The 24,453-nt window shown below is 40.9% G+C and overlaps 2 protein-coding genes across 2 annotated transcripts in view; both read right to left on the bottom strand.

Moving 5' to 3' along the window:
* The window catches only part of LOC135106529 (plastin-2-like), a 50,338-nt gene extending 38,959 nt beyond the window's left edge, over window positions 1–11,379 (bottom strand). Inside the window, exon 1 of the mRNA XM_064015655.1 lies at window positions 11,215–11,379. Within this exon, the coding sequence (XP_063871725.1) occupies window positions 11,215–11,364 (150 nt within the window). The 5' untranslated portion in view covers window positions 11,365–11,379. The remainder of the gene's footprint in view (window positions 1–11,214) is intronic.
* Window positions 11,380–16,126: 4,747 nt separating this feature from the next.
* LOC135106225 (neogenin-like) overlaps window positions 16,127–24,453 on the bottom strand; it is a 49,062-nt gene continuing 40,735 nt past the window's right edge. The window contains exons 29-33 of the mRNA XM_064014997.1: window positions 21,302–21,443; window positions 20,860–20,982; window positions 20,237–20,355; window positions 18,998–19,146; window positions 16,127–18,572 (exon numbers count right to left, since the gene is read on the bottom strand). Of these exons, the coding sequence (XP_063871067.1) occupies window positions 18,453–18,572; window positions 18,998–19,146; window positions 20,237–20,355; window positions 20,860–20,982; window positions 21,302–21,443 (653 nt within the window). The 3' untranslated portion in view covers window positions 16,127–18,452. The remainder of the gene's footprint in view (window positions 18,573–18,997; window positions 19,147–20,236; window positions 20,356–20,859; window positions 20,983–21,301; window positions 21,444–24,453) is intronic.

A 24,453-nucleotide genomic window follows, 5' to 3' on the forward strand; every position in this document is an offset into this window, starting at 1 on the left:
ACACAGTAATCGCCATTGCAGAGAACTCTCCAACAGCGGGGTGGGGGTAGGATATCTGCATGTGTGTGTGTGTGTGTGTGTGTGTGTGTGTGTGTGTGTGTGTGTGTGTGTGTGTGTGTGTGTGTGTGTGTGTGTGTGTGTGTGTGTGTGTGTGTGTTTGCTCGGGGCATTTCCGTCTAGAAAGTCCAGTGGTTTGCGCGGCTTTAGGAAATTGCATGTGTAAAGACTTCGTTATAGTTATTATTATTATTACTATTACTACTACTACTACTACTACTATTATTATTATTATTATCATCGTTATTTTTATCATCAGCGGAAGTCCAATGACACGATAAAATAGCATATCCTTATCATAATCCCAGGAAAACCGGATCATAAAACGAATAAACAAAAAAAATAATGTCTTCATCCATTACATTACCAGCAATGGATGATTAAATATAATATTCAAATTTTTCGAATAATGAGTTGACCTAACTTTCCTGCAACAGTTATGAGTTGAGAGGAAAACGGAAAACTGATGAACGCGACAGGGAAAACTTAACTCAACACAAACGCAATCCAACTTAATGCAACACAACTTAACCTAACCCAACGTAACCTACATTTATCATCTTGAAAAAATTTAAACAACAAAAAATATATAAACGTAAGGACAAACTGATAAAAAAAAAAAATAAAAATAAATAAAAAGCACAGGATAACTCAGAATCAATCTAACCTAACCTAACCTACCAACCCTGACCTGACCCAACACCTCACCCAACCAACACAGACGATCACAAAGAAACTGAGCGAGAGAGAAGAGAAAAAGAAAAACCCACAATACAAAATCCAACCAAAACAACAATAACAAAGGAAGACCAAAAAAAAAAAAAAAACAAGAATATCAATCACATTCACACCACAACCAGCGAAAAGAGCCTCTGAATCAACACCCACACCCACACATTATTATTTATTATTATATGTTTATTGACCACAGCAACAATGTACAAATAGAAATCTGATTAATAAATATTAATTTTTAAGACAATTCACAACCACTGTAGTCCATAAAAATAACTGATAGTAAAAGAAAACTAAAATTAGAACTAAAAACTAAAACAGAAGCATTAAACTAATGTAGATAAAACTGTAAAACGTACACTGATCTCAAATCTTAAACAATATTAAAGATGAAATCTAATACAACTAACACGATAAAAAAAAAAAAAAAAAAATTTACAATAACAAACAAAACTTAAAAGGATTATTTAGAAGAATATATAAGAAAGAGACCATAGGCAATATCAAAAGACACTATTACAAACGCGTGCAATAAAGACATCCTTCAATAAAAGACACAAATTGAACATAAAAAAGTAATAGCTAAAAAAGAACTCAAAACAATGGTAATCAAAACAAACTACCAACATTTCCTCAGAAAATCAACATACTATAAAAGGGTTATAAACACATCATGAAATTTATATATTATACAACGAACTAAAAACAATAATGATAAAAGCAACTATCAATATTTCTTACAAAACAACAACAACGAACTATATTAGGTCTTAAATACATCCAAAATTTTATATATTATACAACATCTTTCATTATTATCATATTTATCTGAGAATAGGTCTTGAATATTAGCAAAGTTATACATTTCTCTCAGATGTTCGGTGAGGATGCAGTGTTGTGTTACATGTGGTTCTGTTTGTATTTCACCACATGGACAAAGTCTTTCTTCTAATGGCAATCTTCCCCGACCCCTTCTGTTCCACCTTCCCACCTCTACTGCGAGGGAATGGGCGGACACACGGAACCTCGTGAACGCAGCTCGATGGTGTTCATTTACATGTGTCTTTCCTTTATATACTGAGTGAACAGAAAGGTCGGGGTTGATTTCTTTATACGTTATACGCTTTGATGAAGTTGAGTGTAAGATACCAACTTTTAACTCCCTGACTCCCTCTTCTATGTCATCGTGTACAACATGTAACAAGTTGTCTATATAAGCTCGAGTCTGGTAATCATGATTCATGGAAATCTTTAAGGACAGTGCAAGTGGGTCATCCTGCATTCTCTGTCTCTCCTTCCACATCTTAGAAAAGAAGTGTCTCTGCCTGCTCCTAACTAATGCCTGTAGAGGTGGATAACCAGTCTCCAGGTAGCAAACATCATTACACGTTGTAAGTCTCACGTCTAGTAAGCATTTAAGTGACCAATTGTAGAGTTTTATAACTGGCCTTAGATCCGCATTCAGCCAGGACTCACAGCCGTATAGAATAGCGGACATTAAACAAGCATCAAAAACGCGTTTTTTTATTTGAAAAGGAATATCATTATTCTTTTTTAAAAATGAAATAAATTTCATAACGTGACCCATCTTAGAATCGGCATGAGCCCTGACTGATGCTGAGACCGATCCATCAGCTGTGAAAGGGGAGCCCAGATATATATAGCGGGTGCACCGTTCAACCACTAACCCGTCAATATGTAGAGACTCGTTGTCCTCTGGAGTGCCGTGTATCACAAAGAATTTCGTCTTAGATGCGTTCACCTTCATTCCGTACTCCTCACAAAATCGTTTCGTGAGCGAAAGCTTCCTAATCATTCTATCACGCGATGTTGACAGCAGCACGGTGTCATCCATGAGTATCAGGACGTGTAACCATTTTAAAAAGCTGTCATCCTCACAGTTTTCTTTCACTAATTTAATCAAATCATTAACATAAATTACAAAAAGTAGGCAGGATGTTGGAGAGCCTTGGCGAACTCCCAGGGTGGTAGCGAAAACTGCGGTACCAATGACACTCTCGGTCACACTATACATGGCTCCAATAACACCCAACATCACCACTCCACAACCTAAACGTTTCAAAATTCGTATTAAAATATGCCTTGGCACCAAATCGTATGCTTGGCTAAAATCAATAAAAGTAACAAATAATTTCTTTTTCTTCTTTCTGGCTAAATCAGTTAAAATACGCAACGTCACAACGTGCTCTAGACAACCGCGTCCTCTTTGTGCCCCCGCTTGTTCCCGATACGGCGTGAACCAACGTTCTAACCTCGAACACAACACCATATCAAATAATTTGGAAATGCTGTTTATTATACTAATGCCTCTATAGTTTCTTGCGTCTCTCTGGTCACCTTTTTTGTGTATGGTGAAAACTTTAGCCCTAGTCCAAGATACAGGATACTGTGCTGTAGTAAAAACCATATTAAACAGTGATACGATGAGCATTAGCCAGTGAAGAGGTAACAACTTCAAAACTCAGGTGCAATACCGTCCGGACCACAAGCTTTGTCCGCTTTAATGTTATTAACCTGAGTACTGACCTCGCCAAGGGTGATCGGATCATCTAAAACAGGAATCGAAACCGACGAGTCCCTGTATTCTTCAGTGATATTATTTCTGGCAGCACCCATTAATTCTTCATAGAAATTCTTAAATTCTTCATCAGTAGGCCTGACACCTGTACGGGTATCCTCCTGCAAACAACCTTTCCAATTAATGGCCTGCCACACTCTTCTATCATCCCTGTCTAGAAGCAGCCTGTCCCAGCGGGCCAGGCTGCTGTCACTCTGAGTACTGACTCGACCCTCATCCCTCACTACACGGCTGCTTCACGCACACTCATACAAGACATCAGAAATATTTTGGGCAAAGTCACCCAAAGGAAACACGACCACGTTGCCGGCCGCTGCAGCCTCATTCACTCACCACTTGGGGGTTTTCAAGGACTTCAAAATATTGATTAGACCGCCGTACGCACGTGTTTGGGGGGCGGTCCCTGTCTGGGCGCCGCGTGGTTAGCTGCAACGGTGGCGACAGGGAGCAGCAGAAGGGGAGAAGCGAAGGGGAGGAGCAGAAGGGAGGAAGAAAAGGGAAGAAGCAGAGGGGAAGAGGGGAAAAGGAGGAGCAGAAGGGAAGAGGAGAGGAGCAGAAGGGAAGAGGAAAGGAGCAGAGGGGAAGCGGAGAGGAGTAGAAGGGATGAGGAGAAGGAAAGGAGCAGAGGGAAAGAGGAAAGGAGGAATAGAAATGGCTAACAGGAAGGGAAAAGAAGGGGAGGAGCAGAAGGGAAGAGAAGAAGAGCAGAAAGGAAGAGAAGGAGAGGAGTAGAGGGGAATAGAAGGAAATAAAGGTGGAGAAGGGGAAGAGAAGAGAACTGGAGAAGCTGAGGGGAAGAAATGGAGAGGAATAGGAGGGAAGAGAAGGGGAGGAGCAGGAGGGAGGAAGAGAAGAAGAGAAGCAAACGGGAGGAGCTGAGGCGAAGAAGAAGAGCTGGGAAGGAATAGAAGGGAACAGAAGTGGAGAAGAGGGAGGAAGGAAGGGAATAAAAGAGGAAGAGAGGAAAAGGGAAGAAGAGAATGAGAACCAAAAGAGAAGAGAAGAGGAGAGGAGAAATATAACTAAAGAAGAAGAGAAGCAAGAGAGAGAGAGAGAAGAGAGGGAGCAGAAGGAGAGAAGAGAAGAGACGAGGAAGAAGAGAAAAAAAAATGGAACAGAAGAGAAGAAAAGAGAAGGGGGAGGAGAGAAAGAGAAACTGGCGTATGGAAATATACATACAAGTGTGAGGCAGAGAAAAGAGAAGGAAGGAAGGAAGGAAGGAAGGGAGGGAGGGAGGGAGGGAGGGAGAGATGAATTAAATATGCTGGAGTGTTTAAAATAGTGTGCAATAAGGGGATGGAAAGAGAGAGGGAGAGGGGAGAGGGGAAAGGGGGGCGTGAAGAGAAGGAATGTGTATAGATGGCATTACATGGGTGCTTATAAATTATGTACTAGGAAAAAAAAAAAGGTGGGAGGGAAAGACACGTAGGGAGGGAAAGTATTTATTGATGTGTTTTAATTTATTGATGTGTTTTAATAGAAGTGTTTTCTGTATGAGCAAAGAGGGGAAAAAACGGAGAAGGAAAAAAAAGATACTGAGGGTGCAGCGTGTGATATGAAGCTGTTAAATGTGTGAAGATAATAAATAAAAAAAACTAGACTGAAAAAAAAAAGAACGGAAGGAAAAAAATAAAGGAAAAATGAGAGAAAACATAATTACCGATACCTAAGAGTAGGAAAAAATAAAGGAAAAAACGAGAAAAAATGGAAAAAAAATAAATAAACTGAGGATACTGGCAATTTTACCAAGAGAGAGAGAGAGAGAGAGAGAGAGAGAGAGAGAGAGAGAGAGAGAGAGAGAGAGAGAGAGAGGAAAAACATGCATAGAGTATCATACATATTAATTACATGTGAGAATCGGAACAAGTGTATGTATATATGCACTTACGTATGTATGTATGTATGTATGTATGTAATCTGTATGCGGGTATATGATCATGCAACTGAACTCGTGTGATGTGAGGCGGCAGCTGACTCAACATGTGCAGCACCTGGCCTTTGAGGGGGGAGGGGAGAGGAGAGGGGAAGAGAGCAAAGGGTGAGGAGGGAGTGGAGTCGAGAGAAAGAGGGAGAGGAAAAAAAGAAAGATTAGTGCGAGAGGGTGAAAGGATGAGCTGGAAAATAAGAAGGGGAAGAACTGGAAAGATCTTTATAATAATGAGCTTAGGCTAAGAGGAGAATAGATGAAGAGGAGGAGGAGGAGGAGGAGGAGGAGGAGGAGGAGGAGGAGGAGGAGGATAAAAGCAAGTCGTTTGGGAGAGAGAGAGAGAGAGAGAGAGAGAGAGAGAGAGAGAGAGAGAGAGAGAGAGAGAGAGAGAGAGAGAGAGAGAGAGAGAGAGAGAGAGAGAGAGAGAGAAAGGAGGAGGTAGAAGCAAATAAGTATACGAGGGGATGAGGGAGGGTGTGTGTGTGTGTGTGTGTGTGTGTGTGTGTGTGTGTGTGTGTGTGTGTGTGTGTGTGTGTGTGTGTGTGTGTGTGACGGGGGTTAGAGAAGCAAGCTCGTGCATCACAACAACCCCACACCTCGCCACACCACCACACCTAGAGACACCCCAGGCGCCCCTGCAACCCCCCGCCCCCGCCTCACACCTGCGCAGCGTCATCCCTAAGCACCTGTCCCTGGGCTGGTGTCGGGGCAAGCTTGGTGGCGACAGAACAAAAGTAACATTCCCTACTCACTCCTGTGTTAGGCGTCTTTCCTGTATTCTGACGCCTCTGGTTTAATAATCTTCCAATGCTCTGGTTTTGTGGGGTCGTGAGCATTGCGTTGTGGGTTATAATGGCTCTGGTTTGTTAAGCTTCCTATGGTCAGGTTATCCAAGATTGTGAGCATGTGTTAAAGGTTCTTCGTGAATTATAATATCTCTAGTTTGTTAATCTTTCAATGTTCAGGTTTTGCAAAATTGTGACCAGTGTGTTAAGTGTTTGTTAATCTACCAGTGTTCATATTTAATAAGATCGTATATACCGTGTCTAAACAGCAGCTCCTTTGACAAGTTAAGAGTTCACCAGTGTTCAGGTTTATTAAGACTGTGAGCACACGAGAAGACTGAAGACTGAAAGAAAACACAAAGCACAGTGGAAGTGAGTGAATGTTTACCGGTTTCCTGATTACCACTACACACCGCTACATCACAAGGTACACCACCACACACCCCCAACAAACACACACACACACACACACACACCGCCAAGGCCGTCCCCTCCGCACTCATCCCAGCTCAAATACCCCCTCCCCCACCCCCCTCCTACTCGCCTCCAAGTTACAAGACGGGGAAGTACGACCAACAACAGCCACGACCACCACGACCTTCACACTCACACTAGTACTCCAGTCCCTCCCTCTCCTCACCCCCCTCCTCCCATCCCATTCCCAGCCAGACGCAACAGGAATGCTAAAGCTAATCGATGCTAAGGGTATCCCCGCTGGCTGGCTCTGGTTGGCTCTGGCTTTGGCTGCTAACTAATCACTGGACACCGTGTTAAATGAAAGAAAATCTGATTAGGAATAGTTTTAACCACAACAAAATGGAAAGCCCGTATCGTAGTGTAGAAATCATTGGTGTGCTGATTAAGGTTAGTGTGGAAGGGAATAAGCTGGCTACATTGTGCATCTTAAGAGTTCATACATCAATAGTGTATATTAATTAATGTAAAGGTGATTCATTTATTTATTTTTATTTATTTATTTATTTTTATTTTTTTTGCGAATGAAAGGGGTAGAAATAAAGCTAAATCGATGTTCATTACTTAAAGAAATAGAAAAACAAATTAAAAATAGAAGGATTATACATGTCACAACAATATCTCTCTCTCTCTCTCTCTCTCTCTCTCTCTCTCTCTCTCTCTCTCTCTCTCTCTCTCTCTCTCTCTCTCTCTCTCTCTCTCTCTCGTTGAGTGATGATGACAACACACTCAGGTGTCAATACCCTCTTTCTGGAGCTGGGGCCGTAAGAGAGTTACGTCACTCACTCCTTTTTGTCTTTAACCTTGCCGGGTCTGTGGGTCGAGGCTGCCCCACACCTGCCCGAGGCCCCGGAAGCCCTTTATTTCCCCCACTCCCTGCGTCCGCCTGACAGAGGGAGGGGGAGGACAGGGAAGGAGAGAGGGTGTCCCCGGTCCGTCACCGCCCTTTACGATGACTCACACACACACACACACACACACACACACACACACACACACACACACACACACCGTCACGCTCAGCGGTCCCACGTGTATTACTTGAGCCCAGTGCACAGTGGTCATATCTACTGTTGTTAGGTTAAGTTAAGGTTAAATAATAAGTAAAACATTAAATAACCAAGAAATGGTGGTGGAAGCGATGTCTGCAAGATGAAGAGGCCAGGAGGAAAACAATGTCCTGGAGAGGTAAATATCCAGTGGGAAAATGTCCAGGGAAAGAGGAAAAAAGAACTCCCATGGGAAAGTCTCGAGGATGGAAATACCTGTGGGGAAAGTGTCTTAGAAGGAAAATGACCGCAGGAGGGTAAAAAAAAAAAATCAAGGGAAAATGTGCAGGTAAGGAAAATATATGCAGAGGAAAATGACCACTAAGGAAAAATGTTCAGGTGGGAATGAAAGAAAAAAAAATCCTGCATTCTACTTGCAGGCGCACGTGCACGCCTACACACACCACACACACTACACACACCGGCTTTCAATCGGGGTCAGATAAGCCACAGGGGTCTGGCGGGTCGAGCCGGTGAAGATAAAGAGTTGTCATTCCTTAACCTCGCTTATTTATTGAGGAATGAACTATGTAGGTCACGAGCCAGGCAGACACTAGGAAGGGGGGAAGGAGGAGGTGGGGAGCAGGGGGAGAAGGAAGGGGGAGGGAGTAGGGAAAGGGGATAGAGAATGGGGGAGAGGAAAAGCAGAGGGGATGGGGAGAGGGGGAGAAGGAAGGGGCAAAGGGGTAGAGAAAGGGGGAGGGAGAGAGGGTAAGGGGGGTAGGGAAGAGGATGGGAGCAAAGGTAAATAGAGAGAGGGAGGTTGAGGGGGAAGTTATGAAAAATAGCCGTCCTGCATTCATGATAACAATACACTATGCAAGCCAAACCCTTCATTACATACACTATACACACATCACTGCATAAAAGATTAAAAAAAATTATATGTATACGAAACCTAAACCTTACATTACATGCTACACTACACCACACACGCAGCATCACTACAAAAGATAAAAGAGCATATTAAATACTACAAAATTATGAAAACAGTCCTCTTATATTAATCACAATACAATATTCAAGTTTACCCTCCTTTAACATACATACAGAACACAAACATCAATACTAATAGACGAGAGAGAGAGAGAGAGAGAGAGAGAGAGAGAGAGAGAGAGAGAGAGAGAGAGAGAGAGAGAGAGAGAGAGAGAGAGAGAGAGAGAGAGAGAGAGAGAGAGAAAGGTTATGATACTCGTACATTTACCTAACCCACTTTAGCATATACACAACACAACACATAAATATTAATAAAGTGAGAAGAAAAAAAAACATCTACACTTACAAAAAAAAAGTTCCCTAAAACACACCTGAAATACATTACATTATGCAGGAGTAACACTGCACCACTCATCATTACTAGCACATCTCGCCCCGGCACGGTACTCTACAGGGGAGCCTCGCCTCGAAATCTGTCCTGATCGCTGATAAAGCAATACTACGTGAGTGGCAAGACCCCTATCAGCCAGAAGACGACTTATCGGGGAGTTTCCAAGAACCAGATTACTTGCTTCTCTCATCCTCCCAGAGAGAGAGAGAGAGAGAGAGAGAGAGAGAGAGAGAGAGAGAGAGAGAGAGAGAGAGAGAGAGAGAGAGAGAGAGAGAGAGAGAGAGAGAGAGAGAGAGAGAGAGAGAGAGACCTCCCTGACCTCAGCTGTGTCTGTACGGTACATCACCAGAGAAAGTAAAGCCACAATTGTTTCCTATTTGAGGAGAAAGTTTTAATTGCAACGTTTTGTTTGCTTTCGGATCACGAGGCAAACACACACACACACACACACACACACACACACACACACACACACACACACACACACACACACACACACACACACACACACACACACACACACACACACACCTGCCTAAACAGATAAGTGAAAACCCCCCACTGAGGTTAAGTTGGGCGTGTCCCCCTGAGTGCCATCCCATCACTGCCAGAGAGAGAGAGAGAGAGAGAGAGAGAGAGAGAGAGAGAGAGAGAGAGAGAGAGAGAGAGAGAGAGAGAGAGAGAGAGAGAGAGAGAGAGAGAGAGAGAGAGAGATATTAATCCTTTCACTAATATCAAAGAGTCTAATAAGATTTTTGACAAGATTATTATTTATTCTAAATTTGATAAGCTGTGTGTGTGTGTGTCTGTGTGTGTGTGTGTGTGTGTGTGTGTGTGTGTGTGTGTGTGTGTGTGTGTGTGTGTGTGTGTGTGTGTTAATTAGAACCCCACCCTCCTCATATTAGACAGCATACCTAAAACATTACCACGATGATGAATTCCGTACACGAGCCACTAAATAGAATGAGAGAGAGAGAGAGAGAGAGAGAGAGAGAGAGAGAGAGAGAGAGAGAGAGAGAGAGAGAGAGAGAGAGAGAGAGAGAGAGAGAGAGAGACTTAAACACTGAAATATGAAAAAAAAAAAAATACAGTGAACACCACTGTTTATTACGTTTTTTTATGCCGTACGAAAGATGGCAGGGAGTCATTACCACCTGAGAGAGAGAAAGAGAGAGAGAGAGAGAGAGAGAGAGAGAGAGAGAGAGAGAGAGAGAGAGAGAGAGAGAGAGAGAGAGAGAGAGAGAGAGAGAGAGAGAGAGAGAGAGAGAGAGAGAGAGAGAGAGAGAGAGAGAGAGAGAGAGAGAGAGAGAGACCTTGCTTAAGAAAATAAGCCGATGAGTACTGGGAGGAAAACCTAATCTTAAATCAACAGAAACATTTCACCACATCGGAAAAACCGCTTATAACACAGCATACCTATCCCTTGAAGCTAACCACCGGTGTGGATGCCGAGGAAATGCATGGGCCCCTCCCTCCGTACCTCCCAGACAGTCCCAATTCCTTCCTCTCCTCCTTCCCACCGTGCTTCCCTCCCACCCGGCATCTCACAGCAGACTAGACTATTGAGCTCCCCAGTCCTCACCGCCCTTCCCTCTCCGCCAGCGACCGCCACTCATCACTGATGCTGGAGACTGCGGTGCCGGTGGGTTTAACTTGATGCTGAGACCCGCCCTGTCTGTCCCTACCCTCCTACTTTTGTTTCTTAGTTTTTTTTGTCTCCCTGGCGTTCTGATGCGGCGTGTGTGTGTGGATGCCGTGGTCTGCCTGTCTCTGTCTCTTCAATTCCTTTCACTGAACTTCGTGGGGCGTGTGCATGAATGAAAGTGTGAGTGTGAGGGGCTGAGGGCGGACGTGGCGAGGCGGGGTGTCACGTCAACAATGTGTGTCCCTAGCGATATTCGAGAAGAGACATCCAGCGCGTTTCTCGGCGACACTCCCTCCAACACTCACTCCAGCACACCCACTCGTGTTTTGGGCATTTTATGTCATACTATATACGTATTCGTCCACTGGTTCTGGGTGTAGGAACCAAGAACACGGTAATGCTTCCTTGCAACACCCTGTGCCGGCTGTGTTATCGGTCTTATCACACCTGCCCGAATTCAAATGGAAAGAGCAGCACCTCGCCCAGGGCCTCTGCTCGAAATTTACCTCAATAACTCCCTGTGCACACTGACAATACACTTGACAGCGCCTGTCCACGGATGGATTCACAAAGAGTGGTGGTTCACGGGTAAAACTGCACAGAATAAAGTACTCACCGTGTTGAATGTTTCACACAATTCCTCGATTTGGTCCTCATTGAACGTAGCCGTATGCTCCCCTGAAGCCATTTTGTCAGACTGGCGACAATGCGCCACGCTGCGTTCTAGCAACTCCTTGTACGTGTTATCTCCCTTCCTGAACTTCATGGTTGACTATTCGTGTATTTTTGGGAAACTTATATATCTTTATCGATGTTAAATTATGCTGAATATATTTTATAAAGTCTATAAATAATACCACTTAGTAAAATAAATAGAAATAATGAACAATGTAAACTGGATTCTTGTGCGCCTGCGCGGGATGGGGAAGTGGGCGGCGGGAGAGTCAGAAGGAGGATTTGACTGGCTATGCCGCTCCTTGGCTGTGTTGGCAGTACGGCTGCCACAGAGAAACTCACATACACCTGTGGCTTGCGCTCAAATTATAAACCCTTCCAAGAGAGTCTCTCTCATCACCCACGACTTATAATAGGTTCCGGTCCACATGACTCAGGCCCCGCCTCCCGCTCACGCCGGATGTGACACTACCTATTATATGAATCGTTTGGTGATGGTTTATTCTTTTACAATAGCACTTTGTTTCATTGACGTCATTTGACTTCATATCACACACAATACAGCCGGAATACGTTGTTGTGCCAAATTCCATCCAATTTTTGTTATTCTCGCATATGCAAGCGATCAAGCACGACGCTCCTTCAGACAAACCATGTTGTCTTTGCGATGTTTACACTACCTAACAGTGAATTAAGCAACAGATTGCTTGAAAGAATATTATATGTTTTCTTAAGCAGCTAGACATGGAAGCTTTTGAAAGATAGTAAGGCATTAAAAAAGTAATATAATTTCCCCACCAAGTAGCGTTACTCTATCACCAAACTGTACGCAGATATAAAACAAAGCGGTAACTCATTATAGTTGGTATTTGCTTTCTCTCTCTCTCTCTCTCTCTTGGGCCTCCTGCCAGCCGCTGGAGGTCAAGTACTGGGGGTTGCTTTTGTTATTTTCGGAAATTCACCTGGCCACCCCAAGCCTCACCCACTTACTCTCTGGGGCGAGCGCGGACCACGGCAACGAGATGACGACAGTACTTCAATCTGTTGCAAGAATAGTGTCGCACGATAGATTACTCGCTGTCGCACTACGGTGACTTATGATTTCACTTTGTTATTCTTTATATCCAGAACATAGTAAGGGTTCTAAGGTTCTTTTTTTTAACGAATCAGAGAGAGAGAGAGAGAGAGAGAGAGAGAGAGAGAGAGAGAGAGACTACCTGTGTACCTTCCCGTTATGGTTCCTCGCGACCCCCACTCTTGTTTATTTCTATATGCGTCTGCCGGGAGGGTGTGTGGTCACTGTTAACAACTTTGAGGAATACATGCCAACACGTATGTATCTGCAACAAAACGCTCACATGGAAACATTAGTCTGCTTCCCACTTTTTTTTTTTTTTTTTTTTTTTTTGTGTGTGTGTGTGTGTGTTTGTGTATTCGGCAGGGATGCTAAATAATATGACAACTCTGGTCAGTGCTCTCACTTTAACAATTACCGCTGTCTCTATCCTCTTGTAAAGTGCTAGTTTTCTTCTGTTCTTCCGGCCACTCCCTTCCCTTTCACATTCTCTCATGTCTACCCCCGCAGACCGAGGTCATCTCTCTTCCGTAGTCGGTTTTGCATTCTTCGCCTATTCATATCAACGGCACGGATTTTCCTGTTCTTAAAAAGATAAATAAATAAATAGAAAAAATAAATAAATGCAAGTTTTTGTTTTCATGGTTACGTAACCACTAAACTAAATATATATATATATATATATATATATATATATATATATATATATATATATATATATATATATATATATATATATATATATATATATATATATATATATATATGTATATATATATATATATATATATATATATATATATATATATATATATATATATATATATATATATATATATATATATATATATATATATATATATATATATATATATATATATATATATATATATATATATATATATATATATATATATATATATATATATATATATAAATTTCTTGCTTCAGGTACAAGGATTGATGCATTTATTTATTGTGGTCTATGAAATGTGAAGAGTAACTAAGTTTGTTTCATTTAGCAAGGTTTACCATAATCAGGGGCAGTAGAGATTCTAGTCTACTGGGTATCGCATATCCAAAATCATAAGGGTACTTGCACGCAATGGAGACTGATATCGAGTGGGGTGATTAGGGTCTAATTTGTGGATATGCGAAATTTTAATGAAACTAGCTAATCTTGATCTGGATGCTAATTCTTTCTTAAAGTCGGCTCTTCTTAATTAGTATCTCATAAAAAAAAAAAAAAACTGACTAATCTTCATATATAGAATTTTGAATACTTTACTGCCACATCGGCTACACCACATACCATACATACCATCCATTGCCTCCTGTTTTATCCATTATTGTTTCTATTAAATCATAATCCATTCACATTTACTCCCATCATCTGTTCCCTCTGAGTGCATCATGTAAATATACAGGTATTAACAAGGCATGTATACATCATGTTTTATTAAGAATATCTTTTGTGACTATTTTTACAAGAGAATTCTTGGAAGGAACCTGTTTGTCAGGATTCTGTGGCTGAAGAATATAATTCTGGCAGAACAGCATCACTCCACTATAAATTTCATTCTTTCTCTTGTTGTCTGATGCAGCCATGTAACTAAACATTGTTCCCAATCATAATTAAAGGAATAATACGTATTTTCTTGCTTGCCATTAAAGCATAATTACATTTTCAGCACTTACCACTTGCACCTATTTTTCTAAGCTCTTAAAAATATCCTTGCATTACAAAATTTACACAGTTTTTGTGTATATAAAATTCAGATCTTTCATAAGGATTCTTCCTTAGACCAAATGCATATTGCATTTATGATTCTTACACACATTAAAAACAATAAGAATAATAAATATATTGGCCCTAGGAAATGTTATGCAGCCTTAGCTAGCCAACTTCTCTTGCCTGAACACTGCAGCCACCCAACCCTACAAACTGCATACCACACGAACACCAATGTACAAAATTAATCATAAATTCCTATCAGTCATTTAAAAATTTATTTGAAAACTAAATTTTATATACATGGCAAGTGGTATTACAAATTTGATCTTACAAAGATTAAACTATTAAATTTATGAGCATTTATACAAATGCATTTCCTATCTTGTAGAGGTATCTGGAAATTTCTCAAGATCTGATGACAAGACAAAAATCAGGACTTTTGCAGCTTACACATCTAGTTATCCAAAGCTGTATACATGTAAAAATACATGTATGGGAAAAAAAAAAAAAAAAAAAAAAAAAAAAAAAAAAAAAAAAAAAAAAATATATATATATATATATATATATATATATATATATATATATATATATATATATATATATATATATATATATATATATATATATATATATATATATATATATATATATATATATATATATATATATACTAGAATGTACATATTCCATCAAAGTATTTCAAAACTTAACACTTTAGATATGATGTAAGAAAATAATTACAATATACAAAAAATGCACTTATGGTTGTGAAAATCAGTTTGCCATAGGCAAAAATTCATAGGCAAAAAAATTTTGCCTATGAATTTAAATCTTAAACTTTTGAACAAAATAACTCATAAGAAACAAAATGGAAAAAAGTCCTAATTTTTGTTCAGCACCAAAAATTACTTAAGGTTTTTCAAGATACCTGAAAGTACAAATGCAGCTAAATGCATGATTTACATGTTGTGAATGGGATGGCAGTAAATGTGTGATAGTAAGCAATGATGATGATGATGATGATGATGATGATGATGATGATGATGATGACAATGTTGATAATGACAATGATGATAATGATGATGATGATGATGATGACAATGATGATGATGTGATAATGATGATTACTATGGTAATGATGATGATGATGATAGTAAAGATGATAATGATGATGAAACGATAATGGCAATAACACCGTCATTTACCGAGACACATGGAGCAGTTCTTAGTATGATTACATTTATATATTTTGTGCAATAAAAATATTAAATGATTTTTAAGAAGCATTCAGTTAAATGGATTACTATGATGAAAAATTTAAAAAATGGGCAAAAAGAAAAAGAAGTTATACTAGTACTTAAGGGGTATTCATACATCTTACATAAGCTTTTCATTGCCAATGTAATGCCTCTATTGCTGAAATACAGTCTTTTTTAGTGTTTTAATGATGATATAATCAACTGTCACAAAACTTAAAACTTTGTTTCTGATAGAGATAGACAAAAGAACAATCAATGAACAATGTCAATCTGGAAGGACACCCAGGTTGTAGTTTCTGAAAGATTCCACTATACAAAATTTCTTAAAATTACTCTTAACAATAAATGCATGTCTAGTTTGTACACATGCCATATGTACAAAGAACACATGTAATGGGCAGCAATAAACGAACTGAGGGGAGTTCCAGACAGCCACAGGAAGGCTCTTCTAGTGCTTAAGGGAACTTTTCTCTAAGATGGTGGCACTACATTGTAAGACCATCTGATGGTCCCCATAATGATATCATTACTTTTGATGTAATCTTCTCAAAGCATTGGTAATGTGTAACAGTTACCTAGGTAGAACTCCTTTACTCGTTATTTGCTGATCAAATGAAGTAGATTCTGTATAATTGAGCACAGAGACCTGAAACTGCTACAGACCATGTTATTTACTTCCAGTAAGTATGAAGTCAGAAGTTTGTCATTCAATCATCCTTTATACTTGAGGACTTTTCAGTGTTCAGCAAAGTGATGCAAGTTACCTGTCTGTGTTTTCACACGCCACAGCACACCACAACATATTCACCGTTCTTACCACAAGATACACACTTATGCACATACACACACTGGGTCCTCAACATGACTAGGCACCACTCAGCTGCTCTCAGCAATAGAGTGCTGGAAGCCAATCAGCTCCATCTCATTTTTCACATTGCCATTTACTATAAAAGACAGGAAGCTTCTTTTGTTTAAACTAAAGATGAAGTCACATGAAAAACATAACCATGTCTCTGCTCCACATTTGATGACTAGTAAAAATTTAATTACTTATTAATTCTTTAACCAAGAAACTTGCAATTACTTCATTACTTCCCAGATTAGCCTCTTATTATGTTCAACAAATATGAAGCATGCATTAAAAAATACACATAATAGTATTGTAGACACTTATTTTTCTATAGGTATATTTGTTCAGCTGCTTTCAACACCTGGGCCAGGCAGTATAACAGGCTGTGAAACTGAGGGGAATTGGAAGCACCACAGTTCAGCATCAGTGACAGCTCCTTTCTTAAAACATGGTAATGTTCATAAAAACAATAAGTCTGTATGCAACTGACACGAATACAATGATTTCCAAATCCATTCCATCGTAACAAATTTTTATACAGCACACACTGCAGCACGTGAATCTGAAGCAAGGATTTGACTCACGTAATGGATGTTATGTTATTGTGCAGTTAAATGAAGCTCATTGTTAAGGACTAAGTAACCTGCAGAAATTCCCCTACGAATAAGTCTGATACATATTCATAATAACTACTGCTGTTTCACATAGCTGTTGATAAGTCATATAATGCATTTATATCTCTGATGTCAGAAACTACATTAATAAAATCAATTCTCTCTTTCAAATTACATGGGCCCTTCATTGTATTTATGAGCTCAACTCCTCTTTTCCATGAGGTATACAATGAATTTTTTTATAATTAACAGATATCATAATAAAATTTGTAGTAAAAAAAAAAATAAATAAAATAAATAAATAAAATAACAGCCCATCTTTATAGCACCTTACTGCAACCAATCCCAGATTTTGGAAAAGCATTACATTTTACTGAATGAATTTTAAATATGAAAGAGAGAGGCATACTTTTATGTTAGCTAAAAAGGAAAAACAGAAAGCTGAGGGAAATCTCTCTTCATTCCTTCATTTAACATTAGGAATATTTCTAAATTCAAATATGCTTTGTTTGATGTCACATTACACATCCTCTATCACCACATGTTTCCAAATTCAGGGCAAATTTAACTAAATAGAGCAAAACTGGCAATTCCAAACAGAGTTATTTTTAGCAACAAAGCTCTGCATGAAAATACCCTATTGACATATTATACTGAATTTAGCAGTATCAGATAATGGTCACTCTTCATCCTCCTTGTTGTACTAGGCATTTGATTCATACAATGTCAATCAAATCAAAAGGGTTGTAATAAATGCTGCCATATTCCATTCATTCTTTGCTTACAACTGGAACTTAAGTTACTTTTGTAACTTCATTGATGATTGGACACTAGCTCATGTAACCTCAATATATGCTTACAAAACACAAAAACACATAAATTACAATGATTCTGAAAGTTGTCCTACAAATTTCATCAGGAATATGACTATTCTTTTAAAGTAATATGCTCATTAATGGGCTCAACATATGCTTCATGTTAATGAAATGAAGGTTATTTAAGAGCATAAGCAATGTTCAAAAACCTTGGTGAGGTGGACGTGTAATGTATTCAGTAATTCAACCCAACAAATGTGTTCAGTTGTGGAAACCTGGGACTGATACCAGACAGGTACACTGTACTGATTTGGCCATATGAAAGAAAAAGATGATAATGCTTAGGAGAGGTATGACAAATATTTTGAAATGAAAGTTAGTGCCATTAAGAAGATGAAAGAAGACATTGGATGAAGTCCTGAGGAGGGACCTAGACAGTGGAGCACTTGAAAAAACAAGTTGGACATGCCTGTGGAAACTCTCTTAAAGTGACAAAGGCTTACACATGTACACATGGAACCTACATTTCAAAATTATTACACTTCTAATGATGAATTTTTTTGTAAAAAAATATATATAATGTCAGGCTGTCAACTTACATACTGCAGTTATGGATGCTAACATCTAACATTGTTATAGTTTGTTTGAGCTTATATACAAACCCAATTTCATGTACTGGCACTAAACTGACATTTCTGTTGGGTTTATTTCAAGATGCTGAGAAAATACAATGGAGCATGTTGTGCTTAAAGAATGGAAAACTAAACTCATGTGAAACTGGCAGACCAAGCACTATGGAGGAAAGCAACAGCAGCCGGCTGTCATTCAGTCTTAGCAATTGAACTGGTTGGCAGTGATGGCGGAGAGGTCCTTCATGAGTCCCTCAAGGTTGGCCATTTCCTGAGACAATTCTTCTGTTGAATAACCATGAAGGAGGGCTTCATTGGCTTCCTGTGGATTGAAAAGTTGCTGCTACAATCAACACCATAAGAAAATCTCCTTCCTGATAAACGTAAATTCATTGCTATAATCCAAACCCCAAGAAAATTACTTTATAAATATTTGTATTTTGGCTTTTAAATAATATATTTCCATCTTGCATTTATATAATATGCCTTTTCATTGTATTAATACTTCCTCAGTTGAATGACTTTGATTAAATTGTTTTCCAGCAGATGAAAACAACTTTGTCACAATATAATGTATCAAAGAACCAGCTTGCTTAATTAACTGATTATATTCATTGCATCTATTGGCAGAAACAATGCAATCGATCTCACAAACTGTTTTTGCAACTAATTTTCAAATGACAGATATGGAAGGAGAATGAATATGACAGTCTGGTATTAAAGACAACAAATATACATGGCACTTACTTCATGTTCAGGCAAGGAGTCCACCCGCATTGAGGGACCTGTCCAGCGGCCTGAGGGTCCTGCAGGACCAGCACTGCTGCTCAGCCCAGAAGATCCTGGAACTAAGGATTTCTTGAAGGGGCTTGTGATGCCCTGAGGTCGCACAGCAACTGTCAATCAAAGAATTAATGAGAAAGAAAATACAATACAGTTACATGACCTTAATTCACTCCTCTAGACCAGCTCTATTTTGTAGATTTTTCATTGAGTTTTGTTATTCACTCACCAGTAAGCAGGCGGATGATAAAAGAACATAAAACATATAAGAGAAGTAAATTGATAAGAAATGGAGTTTTGCCGTGACGACCTCAAAGAGACAGGCAGTTGAGAGAGAAGTGGAGGAGGTTGGGGGAGGGTTTCTAGTGAATGTATTAGAAAATAAAAGAAACTGCAGGAAGCCACATGGCAGTCCCTGTAGAACAGAAGATGCTGAGGATGGTGACGATGACCATGCTTTGTCACTTTGCAATGAGAGAGAATTACACTCTTCACACTTGTCATAATATTACTTTTGTGTTTTCAGTAATAACTACAAGTGTTGCAGTTTTTAGATTATCATTCACGACTATATATTTTAATTCATAAAGCAAACAAAGGACATTATTCTTATTTATAAAACTGAAAATTTGTAACATGAGGATATATAAACCAGTGTTAACCAATTAAATTAAGGTTGCACACAGCATGCACTAAGCTAGAACAACTGGTGAACAATGACCACCATCTGTCACTCCCCCTGACTTACCAGCATTTCCAATCACTCCCTTATGCTCCATCACTCCTCTCCTGTCATCCTCACTATTTGATCAAAATGCAATATTTTTTACTCTTTCTTTTCTTTCAATAAAATTTTTTTTCCAACTTCATCCAACTCTATACTTACAAAAACTTTTCTTGTCTCATTTGAGTACAAAAACTGACCTTGATCTGAACTCTTGTATTTAAGTGGCATTCAAGTCTTTAGTTTCTAAATCTGTTGTGTAGCCCATTACATGCCATTATAATTGTTTAAATCTCAAGCTTATTTAAGATCTTGCATGTATATGATGTTATATATTTTCATGTTCTGTTTCTCCTTGAAAAGGAGAAAAAAAAAAGGAGTTGTATGAACCTGTAAGATAGACAAGCTTCCCTGATATAATCTTTCACTACACCATCCCTGTATTTTCCACACTTGCTGAAAGCTACGGCCTCACGTACCAATGTGTTTAGGCTGAGGCGTTGTGGGAGCTGACTGGGGAGGCGCTGGAACACTGAAGCTCCGAAGAGGATTACCAGATCGCTTCCCAAGAGTGTTACTCCCTTCACCATTTATTGTGCTGGAGAAAAAAAAGGACAAACTATAAATATAACACAACAGCTGAGATCTTGTGTTGTCTTCAAAGTAGATGAGTAAGTAGACAGAGATGCAGTGGTGTCACTAGTTGGATGGAGCTTGATTCCTAGAGATTCCTATTAAGATAAAATCACCATAAAATCAGAACCACAGAAATCCTTCATTATCACACACTAGACTTAAAAGAGATGTGACAACCAAAGATCTGTACACCAAGAAAAAATCCACTTTTCAGTGTGCTTCTCTTTTCATAAAACACAGAAACCTGATAAAATAAGGAGGCTGCTATAGGTTGGATGACCTACACATGGCAGCTCCCAAACACTTGAAAATTACAATCCATAAGTAAACCTAGTAGGTTCTTGCAGCTTCCCTTATTTCTTATGTTCTATGTTATTATTATTATTTGTGAATTAATGGCTTACTGTACCAATGTGTATTCTTTCTTACACTTTTAATTTATTAGTTATTCTATTCTTAAATTCACCTGTATTGTGATGAGCCTGAAGGTCCCCCTAAACTGCCTAGGAGCGTCTGTGAAGGTTGGGGAGGTAAAGACAACCCCTCCAGAGGAGTGCCACCAGGTCCCATCGTACCAGCCAGTCCACTGCTGAAAGATGAGACAATAAAAAATCACTTCCACAGTGCTCTCTCTCTCTCTCTCTCTCTCTCTCTCTCTCTCTTTTTCTTTATTTAATGGAAGTAACAATATGAAAATAAACATGAGAACAAAGGAATAGATGAAGATACTTTCACTCAAAACTGTATAAGTATGTAACATGTGAACAGTCTTAGTTATGATGCATTTAGAATTTAAAAGCATCTAAATTAAAGGGATTTAGTGAAGAAAGTGTCTTGAGAACTGTTAGTTAAACCTGTTAACTAGTTATTTATTTTCTAATCACTATGAAAGGATGTTTCATAGATACCTGGTAGGATTGGGGCTGTATGGGTTTTCTGCTGGTGAGTTATATCCCTGACTGCCAGCCGAAGAAAACTGTGGCATGGAGTATCCTGGCCGGCCTAGTGTGCCGTCACTGTACACGCTGCTGGACGTGCTGCCGCCCACCACTGAAAGCAACCACTCTTGTTTATTAAAGGGAATGCATCTAATAACAAATACTCTACAACAATAAAACTTGCCTGATTTTCTTGGAAAATTATACTAGAGATAAATAGAAGTGGCAACTTGTTTTTTGGGGATACAAGATAGTTCAAACATTTATTCCCAGACATACACATTGCTTAAGAGACAAATCTTTAAGTAATCAGTTCCACCTCTTTCATGGCCAAATAATCATATATCTTTCATGGTCAAATTATTACACAATGTTGCTGAAAACAAAATATTACATTCATAAAAACACAAGTCACCACAACTTCGCACACCACTTTATCAAAACAAATAACCAACAGTAGCACATTGTGTGGTTGTTAGCTAGTTGTGTGAACGAGTGAATGAGCGAGACTTGTGTGAGGCATGAATACGTGTATGAGTGAACGAGCTAGGCTTCAGTCATAAGTGTTAAGTGGAAGTGCGCGGCCTGGCGCCGGGAGATCACCTACCTCCAGCCTTCTGTTCACACCTTCTGTGAATAAACACCTGCACTGTTACCTGCGTTTCCTGTGCCCCTGCTGGTCAAGAGTCGAACATGGCGCAGTGAGTAGGATCAGGACAAGGCTGCAGTGGGTACGGCGCAGAATGGAGAAGCAGTTGGAGGCGCTGGCTGCCCTGCTAGCGCGACAGTCGGAGCAGAGTCAGGCTCTGCTAGCGCGACAGTCGGAGCAGAGTCAGGCTCGCGAGGAGCATTTAACCCAGCTGCTGGAGAGAGTGGGGACACAAGCTCCCAGTCGCACCACGGCGAGCAATGAAGGCGAAACCACAGCCCGCAGCACGTCTACCCAGGGCGCGAGGTTCCCGACGTCCGCCACCATCATTCCTCACTTAACGGCGTCAGCATCTTTACGTGAGTTCGACACGTGGCGCCATAAGTTTGAAGGATACGTAACCCTCGCCAGGATAGACTGTCTCTCCCTGGCTGAGCAGAGGGCGGCACTCGCTGCTGTCCTAGACGACGAGTGGACCCGTACACTTCGCTACGGGATAAGCTTACCGAGAGACGCGGAGTTAAGAACCATCCTCGATGCAATGTGTGAGTACCTGCGAAGCCAGCGCAACATCATCATGGATAGAAGAGACTTCTACTCCCGCGTGCAAGAAACGCAAGAAGGTTTTGACGACTTTTTATGTGCTGTAAAGGAAATCGCCAATTTCTGTGACTTTTGCGACCAGTGCATAAACCATCAGCTGCGTGACAGAATTGTCGTTGGGACACGAGACGAAGTGGCTCTGAAACGCATGCTGGAAAACAAGAAACTCACCCTTGAAAACGCCATAGATATTTGCAGAGCATCAGAGAGCGCTAACCAGTGTAGTGCAGTACTAAGGGGCGGCTCTCACTCTTCGAGCCATGGTGTGAACGCTGTCTCGAACTACAGGAAGGGCAGTTTCGGGGGCTCAAGCCCCACGGGCTGTTATCGTTGTGGCAAAAATTGTCGCAGTGACAAAAGGGGATGCCAGGCAATAGATAAAGTGTGTCGTAACTGCGGGAAAAGAGGGCATTTTGCGAGTGTATGTCAGCAGACAGTGAGGAAACGACGAGGAGCTTCGAGGAGTTCCTCAACTGTCTCTCCTCATCGCGGTGCAGGCCCGAGGCGGGGAGCCAGTGCCAGTGTATACCAGCTCTTATCAGGCGTATACACAAAGACGGTGACGGCACGACCTGCGCCCCAGGTGCTCATTACCGCCACACATCCCGCTGGAAGAGACAAGATTACGTGGACTCCTGACTCTGGGGCCGAAACGACCGTTATTGGCCTCGACACGGCAACACTCCTTGGAATCCCGCCCTCCAGCTTGGCGCCCGCTGATGGTGATGGACTTTATGCTGCCGGTAATCACCCCCTCACCTGTGTAGGAACTTTCTCGTCGCACTTGCAACTGGGCGACAGGGAAGCTGAGACTGTTGTGAGCGTGGTGAAGGAGGTGAAGGGGGCGCTGCTTAGCTGGTACGATTCCATCGCTCTCGGAATCCTCCCCGAAGATTTTCCGGCTCAAATCCGACCGCTACGCAGGGAAGAACAGCACACCGGCAACAGCTCCATCAAGTACCCGACCGCCTCGCAGCCACCTCTATCTACGCCCACAGAAGTGATCAGCTGGCCTCATTCCTACGACCCAACGCCACAGCAGCGTGCGGGGCACGCTGCTGCTGTGATCAAGGCCTTTCCCAGCGTCTTCGAAGCAAAGGAAGGTTTACGTGCAATGGCTGGTGGATCCATGGCCATCGAGTTGACAGACGACGCTCGACCCTTCGCCGTAACAGCATCTCGTACAATCCCTTACAATTGGCGTGAAGAAATTAAGAGCCAGTTGGAAGAGCTGCTTAACAAGGGAATCATCGAGAGTGTGGACTACCCTACGGCATGGTGCCACCCCATCGTGCCTGTCCCAAAAAAGACATCTGGTGTAAGGCTGTGTGTTGACCTGACACGACTCAACCGTTACGTGAAGAGGCCCGTGTATCCAGTGCGCTCACCTCATGACGCCATCGCCTCGATCGGGACCGGAGCAGTTTGGTTCACCACTCTTGATGCCAAGATGGGGTATTTTCAAGTCCCCATTAGAGAAGAAGACCAGGATTTAACCTGCTTCATAACACCTTGGGGTCGGTACAAGTTTCGGCGAGCGGTTATGGGTCTCGTCTCGTCTGGAGACGAGTATAACCGTCGAGGAGACCAAGCTCTCGGCGACATACCTAACACCATCAAGATCGTGGACGACATCCTGGCCTATGACTCCACCTACAGTGCGCACTTAGCCCATGTCATTCAGATTGTGCGGCGGTGTGACCAGCACGGCATCACTCTCAACCCACAGAAGTTTACATTCGCGGAAAGAGTGGTAGATTACTGTGGTTACTCTGTTTCTGGACAAGGCTACACGACAGACTCAAAGAAAGTTAAGGCAATCTCTGACTTCCCACGACCACAGCACATCACCGACTTACGATCATTCATG

Source organism: Scylla paramamosain, chromosome 13 (assembly GCF_035594125.1).
Source record: "Scylla paramamosain isolate STU-SP2022 chromosome 13, ASM3559412v1, whole genome shotgun sequence".
Lineage (NCBI taxonomy): Eukaryota > Metazoa > Arthropoda > Malacostraca > Decapoda > Portunidae > Scylla > Scylla paramamosain.